Raw genomic sequence first — 10,209 nt, forward strand, 5'->3', positions numbered from 1 at the left:
GCCTCTGGAAAACAGTGGAAAGTAACTAAGGTCATATAATTTGTCCCTTCTCTTTCAGTTCAAATCAGAGCTAGATTGCAAATGTCTTCAAGTCATTACCTGGTTTGTCATTTTTTAAGTCAGTGCATCTAAAAATCTCTTGTTCTTTATTTATATTAGATGAAATTCCCATAAAACATAAATATATAGAAACTATAACCATTTCTTTAAACTACATTATCAGGTAAAAATATTTCTTTATTTAGACTTTATTACTTACATTTAGTTTTTTATACATTTAGAGGTCTTCACAAACAGTAACTTAGTCATCATTCCAAAAAGGTATGTGGATTAAAAAAAAGTTAATTACAAGAGAAAGAAACACAGATATGCTAAAAGAACCATATTTTGTGACTTCTTCACCTATAATGCAACTAATTATCATTTAGTTCCTATATTCATCTATTCGATGCTGTAACAACAGACACACACTCAGTGGCTTAAAACAACACAAAATGATTATATTATAGTTCTGAATGTCAGAAGTTTGACATATGTCTCAGAGTGCTAAATTTAAGGTCCCAGCAGGGCTGTGTCCCTTTCTAGTAGCACTAGGGGAGAACATTTCCTTGCCTTTTCCATTTTCTTTGAGGCCACCTGCATTCCTTGGCTCATGGTCCCTTCCTCCTTCAAAGCCAGTAAATAGGGTCAAGTCCTTACATCATATTACTCTGACCTCCTCTTTTACATCCCTCTTCCATTTTGAAGGACCCATATGATAACATTGGGCCCACACAGATAATCTGGGATAATCTCCCTGTCTTAAGGGCTGTAATTTAATTGCATCTGCAAAGTCCTTTTCCAGTGTAACATAACACATTCAGATTCTGGGAATTATGACACTGACATCTTTGGGTGGCCATTTTTCTGCCCATCATAGTTGCCATTTTCTTCAAAGAAAATCAGGATATACCCATAGTAAATTGAGCCTAAGTTGGGGGGGGGGGGGTAGGGGGGAACATACTAATGGTTTAATTGGAGAATGTAGAACTTGAGATAAAAACCCTCCTTTCTGGTTTGTCAGATTTTTACTGCCATTTTATTTTGAAGATGAGCCACAATTAGATATGTGGGAACAGGAGAAATCAGTTGCCATTCAAAACCCTGAGAGGAAATAGAACTATCCAAATGACTCTGTTGATTTTTTAATCTGAATAGAACCAAAAGCTTATTTTTGTACTTTTTATCTTTCCACATATTGTTCTGTCCTACACTCAGGAAACTACCATTCATAGGACAGTCACAGCCCTGTATCATATAATTGGATGTTGTATTAATTCAAACTAGAGAAAAGATAACTGGAAAAACTATACTAGAGCTTCCTGACCATGAGTTTTTACAAGCCTTTACAGTAAAATATCCAAAGGATCATTAGCAGCAATTTTTGCAGGTTATACAGTATATACAGTTAAGAAACCAAACCTCTCCTTTTTGAAAGGCCCAAATTCAAAATGAGGTATCATTACATTATAAGATACTTTTTAATTCCCTAGAACAATGTTCTGTTCAGTGTTTAACTTTTTCAATTTAGCTTTATATCTTTTTTGACTCCAAGATAAAAGAGTGATGTTTGATGTACTGAAATTATAGCCAGCATTTACCAATTCTTTGATTCGACTTTTTAAAGTACTTATGCTTGAATCCAAAATCCGAGGATTTTCAATTATTTGTGATACGCTAATTTTTTCTTCTAGGAGGCAGTCTATTTTATCATTAAACTTTTTCTCTCCCAAGAAGACCACATCTGGATAGCTTAAGATAAACCTGTGCACCTCTTCTTCAGTACACCCAAGAGAAAACAGCTTCTCCTTGATATTTGTGTAGTTTCTGCTGACATAGTCATTGGAAAAGGTCTAGAATTTTAGCTCCTGGACCACATAGCAGAATGAGCAGCTGCTCATTGTTCAAGTTGAAAGTTGACTGTAAAAACTCAATGTTAGTTTTCACCCGTTTGGTACTCTGAATTAAAATGAAAGGGTTTTTAAAAATTATCTTCCCAACAAAATCTCTGGGCTCATTGTGACCCAATGACAAACAGACTTCTTGCAAAAGTTCAATCATCTGTTTATTCAGATCTAGACTATTGGAGAAGGTACGTGGGGCATTGGTCAACAATCGACAAAGGCATTTATGGGTCAATCCAACTGAGTAGAGGAACTTGATATTATTTTCTAAGTTGAGGTTGTTTCTGGACCGAAAAAAAGATTCAGGAGAACGTTCCAAGATGTTTATAATTTCAAGGTCTGATGTCGTAATTCTTCTCCACAGATCCCACCGTTCTGAAAGACTTTCAGGTGTGCGTGTAATGGCTCGTGGATATCTTGATATAATGCTAGCAATCACTTCTTTGCTAGCTCCTTTGGATAGAAGGAACATCTTCAGGTCTTGCTCTTTAGTTCCCATCCTATTAAAAACTCCAGGCTGTCGTTTTTTCGCCATGTCAACATCTACTCCCATTTTAAGTAGGTTATTCAGTAGTTCTTCATTCGCTGAAGACTCATTGTCTGTGTTACCACACTTCACGCTGTAAAGCCTAAACGAAACTAATTTAAAGAGGATTTTTGCAGGAAACCGGATCATCCAACATCTTGAACCAAAGAGAAAGTTACCTCTCATACACAAGAAGTTTCTTGGTGCCATAATGGTCAGATATCCCAAACCTTTTGGAATGCTGTATAAAACAACATACATAATATTATGCAAATGCATGTGTTAACCAGCTTAAAACCCATATTATGATCCTATAAGCACCATGGTCTTTTCTCTAAAAAATATCTGTAGCTCCAGCTTTCCTGGTGTTGTTCAGCCTCTGCATTCCCACTCTCTAGGTCACTGCTTCTGATTATCTGTGGGCCTGGAACTGTTTCCGTTCTTAATGTGAAGAAAAGAAGTATATCATCATTGCCCCAGAATTATTCCTGCCTTTGTCTTGCTCTTTATATTTGGCCTTGTCTACGTTTGCTACCCAAAAACAGTTGCCCCTCTCTACCTCTGCTTTATCCTGGTTTTCAAACTTTGGTTTATTCCTACTAACCAACGCTTTCAATTCTGCCTTGTCTTTCAACTTCCCAGATTTTTGGCTTGCCTCTGCCCATAGATACCAGACTTCTTTGCCCCTGTTCTCTCTTCCTGGCTCCACAAACTCTAAATATAGCCCTGAAAACCAACTCTTCAGACTAATTTCCACCTTAAACATCTTTTTCTAGATTCAGGGTTCTCTTTAAACCCATGCTATCATTAGTCTTAATTCTTAGCTTTATATGAACCTCTGGTCAACAGTTCCCAATCTCAATCTCCTTCAGTTTACCCTATTGCCCCCTTGGTTGTAACCCAACTACTCCAAACCAATTTTTATCTTCAAAACGATCTACTTGGGCTATTTAATCCACATAGTCCACCGTATGTGGAACTGTGCTGAGAGCACATAAACATTGAAAAGTTACTCTTACCATCTTCCCCCACCCTACATTATAAAAGATGAACCCAGGTCTCTCTGCATCTGTTTCACAACACATAACTTCAGGCGAATGACCAAAACTTTCCTAATCATTTAGAAATGGGGCACAAAATTACGAATTTATATATAATAACCATAGGTCCATACTAAAATGAGTATTTCCATTTATAGGAAATATTTTATCAGGAAAGCAACAGAAAAATTTTCTTCTGTTATTCAATTTGTCAGATGACTTATGTTCTTAAGTTAATCATGGTCTGAGTCATAACATATTTTTTAAATTGTACTTTCTCTTAATTTAGTTTATTTATTTTGAGAGTGAGAGAGAGAGAGAGAGAGAGAGAGCATGAGTAGAGGAGGGGCATAGAGAGAAGGAGAGAATCCCAAGCAGGATCTGCACTGTCAGCGCAGAGCCTGATACAGGGCTCAATCTCACAAACCATGAGCACAAGCTGAGCCGAAATCGAGACTCAGACGTTTAACCAACTGAGCCACCCAGGCATGCCTACTTTTTCCTTTTTAGACTATATAGCTGTGACAAACTCAATTCTTAATTTCTAATTAGTAACAATGGGCTCTTATCACTTAAAGGAGGTATTTCCTTTCTTACCTCTCCTAATTAAACATAAAATAAAAAACAGAGACAGATGGTTCCAACTCACCACTAATATCTCTGGGCTTCAGAGATACTGCTTTCAAAGTCAGTATCAAAGAAAGCCTCGGGGCACCTGGGTGGCTCAGTTGGTGGAGCGTCCAACTTCAGCTCAGGTCATGATCTCGTGGTTCATGGGTTCGAGCCCCGCGTCGGTGTCTGCTGACAGTTCAGAGCCTGGAGCCTGCTTCAGGTTCTGTGTCTCCCTCTCTCCCTGCCCCTCCCCTGCTTGTCCTCTGTCTCTCTCTCTCAAAAATATTAAATAAACATTTAAAAATGTTTTTAAAAAACCTTTTCTGTGTCTACCCTTTTAATGATACCAATTTAACAAGAATTTAAGATTATCTCTACAGGCAGGGAACACTCCTGTATTCACAAGATTCTACAGATGCTCAAAGAATTAGAAAAAGATTCCCAAACTATAGAAGCAAATAACATTCAAACAAAAATGAAGGACACTCATATAATAAACATCAAACAATGTGAATATTTATTTATTTATTTTTGAGAGAAAAAGAGAGACAGAGACAGAGAATCCCAAGCAGGCCCGACACTGTCAGCAAGGAGCCTGACATGGGGCTTGAACTCACAAACTGTGAGATCATGACCTGAGCCAAAATCAAGAGTCAGATGCTTAACCGACTAAGCCACCCAGGTGCCCCAACAACAGCATATTTTAGATTGCCCTATGCTTTGAGTTCACTATTCTTTTCTTCTCCATAATACCACATACTACTCTTTAACTACAGACTCTTCCAAAAATGCATGAATTTAGAAACTCCAAAACAAGATCCTCCTTCTAACTAAAGAATGAAGGCTCTACTCGCACAGTTCAACAATCTGTTCTCTCTTTCAGATGCTTAAGGGTGCCCTCCACTGGATAATGGTTCGGAACACTGACAGTAGTAGATAAGATCGGTGTTTTGGAATGAGGGGTCAAGATGATCAAATGGGATACAGGAAGAAAAGAGTAAAACTCCAATTTATATTTGGCTTTGCCTTTAAAAAATTCCACTATATTATATATATAACAGTATGGTAAAATGTGTATAATTAGTAAATATACATACATTGGAAGTACACATGTATAAACCTTTTTTACTGAGAGTGTATACAATCAAAAATCTGAAGATGACCATCTAAACAATAAACTCTTGAAATGATTAGCACCATGACAAACAGGCTGAGCAAGCCACAGAAAGTTCACGAGTAACTGTACTAATGAAAAACTAACAGTGAAAATATATGCCAAATTTCTTAACAAAGGAGTCACAAATCTAAGGTTTCTACTGAATCTGTGAAGGTGAATTTTACATCTTGTGTATAATTCGCTTTCCACAGAAATGTCTTTCACAGGAATTAACAGGTCTAAAACTAAACTGAACATCTTTCCAGCCCCCAAAGTAGCCCTCTTCTGATTAATGAAATCACTACCACTATCCTATCACTCGTGATAAAAATCTAAAAGTGATTGCTTTCTTCCTCTTCCTCAACCCCCAGTCACTGAATCATGTAGATTCAGCTTCCTCAGCTGAATCTTTAGTATCTCTACACTTTGCTATTCTTTCCCACCCAGACTATAACAGCCACATAACTTGCTTCTTGAACATCAGTCATGCAAAAATGCCACCATAGTATACTTGTCAAACAAAAAAGTACCCTATTCCCTGATTAAAGACCTCTACAGTTCTCTCCTAGAGAGCACAACTCTTCAGACTGACCTTCAAAACTCTCACCGCACAGGGCGTCTGAGTAGCTCACTTGGTTGAGCATATGACATAGGCTCAGGTCATGATCTCACAATTGGTGAGTTCAAGCCCTGCATTGGACTCTCTGCATTCAGCGCAGAGGCCACTTTAGATCCTGTCTCCCTCTCTCTCTCTGCCCTTCCCCCATGTTCTCTCTCTCAAAAATAAATAAAAATTTAAAAAAATAATAAAAACCTCACCACAGAGTTGCAACTACCTTTCTAGCTGTCTGTTCTATTCTACAACCCCACAACAGGCACTATCGCCTCTCAAACTTCAAATCCTAAACATTCTTCCCCATTCTTGTCTCCCTGCCTTTGTGGAAGCTTTTCTTTCAGAAAGGCCCATTCTCTGGCTAACATTAACAACTCAGGCAACAACAGATGTTGGCAAGGATGTGGAGAAAGAGGATCTCTTCTGCACTGCTGGTGGGAATGCAAACTGGTGCAGCCACTCTGGAAAACAGCATGGAGGTTCCTCAAAAAATTAAAAATAGAACTACCCTATGACCCAGCAATTGCACTACTAGGTATTTATCCAAGGGATACAGGTATGCTGTTTCAAAGGGGCACATGCACCCCAATGTTTATAGCAACACTATCAACAATAGCCAAAGTATGGAAAGAAATGTCCCTCGACGGATGAATGGATAAAGAAGATGGAGTATTACTCAGCAATCAAAAAGAGTGAAATCCTGCCATGTGCAACTACATGGATAGAACTAGAGGGTATTATGCTAAGCGAAATTAGTCACAGAAAAGCAACTATCATATGACTTCACTCATATGAGGACTTTAAGACACAGAACAGATGAACACAAGGGAAAGGATGCAAAAATAATATAAAAACAGGGAGGGGGACAAAACACAAGAGCCTCTTCAATATGGAGAACAAACAGAGGGTTACTGGAGGGGCTGTGGGAAGGGGGATGGGCTAAATGGGTAAGGGGTATTAAGGAATCTACTTGTGAAATCGTTGCACTGCATGCTAACTAACTTGGATATAAATTTAAAAAATAAAATAAAATTTTAAAAAATAGAAAAAAAAGAAAGGTCCGTTCTAATATCTATCCATAGTATAAGGTTTCATTCAAATACTAGCTCCCACAAATCTTTAACTTGTTAAACAAAAACTTACTGCTTAAGTGAATCATTTGTTTTCTAATAACTTATTACTAAAGAATCTACAAATAATATTCTATTTATAAATTTTAAAAAAGAACCGAACTGGACTTAGAACTGACAACTAAAATTTGGATTTGATTACAATACTACAAATATAATATATTGACTGAAAAAATGGTATGAGTGGTCTCAGCTAAGCCTGAAAACAATGACACCTATTATCAACTGCTGGTGAGCATGTGAGGAAATGCAGGAAATTCTCTGCAAATACCACTGCTAGAAAGGAATTTGGCACCATCCACCATATCCTTTAACCCAGTATTTTCACTTCTTTAAGATTATCCAAAGGAAAGGACAAAACACATTTGTTATTAAAAAAGATGACCATCCTAACATTGTTTGCTATAGCAAAAAAGAAGCCCAAATGGCCACCAACAGTAGAATGGTTAATAGTGATATATCTATGTAACATAATACTACACAACCCAGTTTTCTTAAAAAAAAAAAAAAAAAAAAAAGGCATAACTAACACAATAGAAGGATATCCAAGATATTCTAAGGGGCAAACTGCATAACTGTATGGATAAAAAATATCACTTATATAAAGGCAGAAGACATTAATACATACGGGGGGGGGGGAGGTAGATGACTGTTATCTCTGAGAGTTTAAAGGGGTCTATGTACTGTTTCTGAAATTCTGTGATATTATTTAATAAATGTTATTTTGCAACCAGTTATTAAAAACAAATGTGCAACCAGATAAATTAAAAACAACTTGATATTCCATAATTAATTGCAACGTCTCTCAATTTGCTGTCTTTAATTAACCAAAACCATTATTCCAAGGGCTAAAGTCCAAAATTAACAAATACACTGAAAACCTCTGTACTCATAACTTGTAAAGCCTAAGGAATAAAAGAGGATATCCGTTCTCCTCTGCTCCACAATTCGCTTGACAAAGGCACTTTTAATGGAGATGGTTAATCAATGCCCCCAAGGTACTAATTCTAGATGGTCTTCTTTTGATAAAATAAAGGAAGTTTGGAGATCTTTACAGGTATCCATTTCTCACCTCATTTGTCTTAAAGAGAGAGGACTTTGCATTTCTCCAGGTCTAGAAAACAGCTGTCCCTAAAAATGGCAAATAAATAAATAAGTGGGGGGGGGGGGGGACAAAATATTGTCAGCACTTCGTAATACAGAAAATCGATCCCAGCTAACACTGCATAACGTTCTTGTGAAATGAGTAACCTCTTACCTACTAAGCATCTCTCTCAGAGATGTGAGAAGAAAACGGCGAGGACACGCCTGAGTATTAATGGGAGAAAGCTGCGTAATCACGAATATGATTTGTAAAACCAAAGCTAAGGGCTTCACGTACATGGTCTGTCTTCAACCCCACAACTTAAAAGGCATTATTCCTAAAATTTAAAAATCGGGAAAAGGCCAAGCTCTCTCACAAGTTCTTATTAGCTAAATGAAGCTAATATAATTCCACGGGTTCCATTCCATGCATTCTTCCCCTCTGCCTCCCCAAAATCAACTCCCCCAGGGGTGGGGAGGAATAAAGACTCCACCGTACATCAGTATCACCCAACCCCGCTTCTAAAAAGAAAAGGTACAGGCCCAGCTAGCCACAGACCTCAAACTGGACCGTACTCGCCAGTTGCCTTTACTTCCGGGTCTGGGGAGGGAACTAAAGAGCGGAAATGAACAGGCTAACTTCCGGTCGCGCACAGGTGACGTCGCTTTCCTTGCGCCCCCCGGCGGCCGCGTGGCGTAAACCCAACGCGAAGAGCCCGGCAGGGGGCAGCACGAGACCGTGGTGAGTGCTGGGGACAAGCCTTCTGGCTGGTTTGGGAGGCGGAACCCGAGACTTCCCCGACGTCCCTGCCAGAGGCCAAGCTGGCTGCAGGGATGTATTGCCTGCCAGCGACTTGCGGTGGGAAAGTCGCTATCATGTAGATGAACTGCAGCGTGATAGGGTGATTACGCTTATTAACATGATTAACAAGTGCGGGTCAATATCTCGGCGTTTGATGCCAGAAGACTTGTGCGATCCGGGGCTCCTAAAGAGTCTCAGGTGCTCATTCTTTCTTGAGGTACCTTGGAAATCCTGGATTGTGTCTTCTAGTCCGAATTCAGTTTAGGCTTTCAGGCTAGGAAGCAGTTTTCATATACTTCTATGCAGCACGAGTTACCTATGCTTCTTCTGAAATTGTGACTAATTTAGGCTATTATTTCAACAGAAATAATAATAATAATAATAAAGTTTCAACAGAAGCTTAATCTCCACAGCAGATGCATTTTTGCCATTTTTGAAGGCATCGCCTTAAACCTTCCTAGTCCTGTCGATCCCACTTGCCTGGGGATAGTAGCATTGGAGATTAAACTTCAATTCAAAGCAATTCTGTTACCTCCAAAAGACCTAGCTTAATGAAATAATCATCCAGCCACTAAGTTATATCTTCCCGAGGAAGTGATTTGGTCTTTAGAAAAACAGAAAGTGGGGGAGAGGGTTGATCCTGAATTCTACTGCATGGAAGAATTTGCTGCTTTACCCTACTCTATGTAGGAGCATAGGATAGATTTTTCTTTATCCCATTTCTGCGCTAATTAATGTTTTATCCCCACTGCTATCCCTTGGATTACTCTTAGTTGGTATGTTGTCAATTTTTTTAAATTAATTTTGTTTTATTGGTTTATAAGGGTAAAGATTTACCTCTGGGACTTTACCAATAATCAATCTTTCTAGTTAAGTGAAATTACTTACCGCTGTCCCTCCAGATATAAAGTAGTCCTGAAATGTTAGAAATAGTCTCTTTAACACTCCTTATTAAGGACAACAAACTAAGGGTAGATGGGGGGTGGGGGAGAGGGGAAAGTGGGTGATGGGCAGGGAGGAGGGCACTTGTTGGGATGAGCACTGGGTGTTGTATGGAAACCAATTTGACAATAAATTATATTTTTTAAAAAAAGAAATAGTCTATGTGAGTTTCTAAAATCTATTTCTAAATGGAAGGAGCTCTCATATTTGAGTTAATATTTACTGTTATATATAAGTATATAGTTATATGCATAAATATTGTATTTTTAAGCTACCTTACAATCAATGTAAAACAATAACATCTTTTTTAGAAATCTTTAAACTTCAGACTTTAAGAAGACTTGAAATTATTAATCTCTCAT

The 10,209-nt window shown here is 38.2% G+C and overlaps 1 protein-coding gene across 1 annotated transcript; it reads right to left on the reverse strand.

The window, feature by feature from the left end:
* Positions 1 to 216: 216 nt before the first annotated feature.
* MTERF1 (mitochondrial transcription termination factor 1) lies at positions 217 to 8,686 on the reverse strand. The gene is given in 4 exon segments (XM_019443280.2): positions 217 to 1,886; positions 1,888 to 2,710; positions 8,093 to 8,151; positions 8,663 to 8,686. Coding segments are annotated over 3 exon segments (1,221 nt in total). The 5' UTR covers positions 8,125 to 8,151; positions 8,663 to 8,686; the 3' UTR covers positions 217 to 1,520.
* Between the last annotated feature and the right edge of the window lie 1,523 nt (positions 8,687 to 10,209).

The sequence above is a fragment of the Panthera pardus genome, unplaced genomic scaffold, assembly GCF_024362965.1.
Source record: "Panthera pardus isolate Hobbes unplaced genomic scaffold, ASM2436296v1 HiC_scaffold_8, whole genome shotgun sequence".
NCBI classification, from domain to species: Eukaryota; Metazoa; Chordata; class Mammalia; order Carnivora; family Felidae; genus Panthera; species Panthera pardus.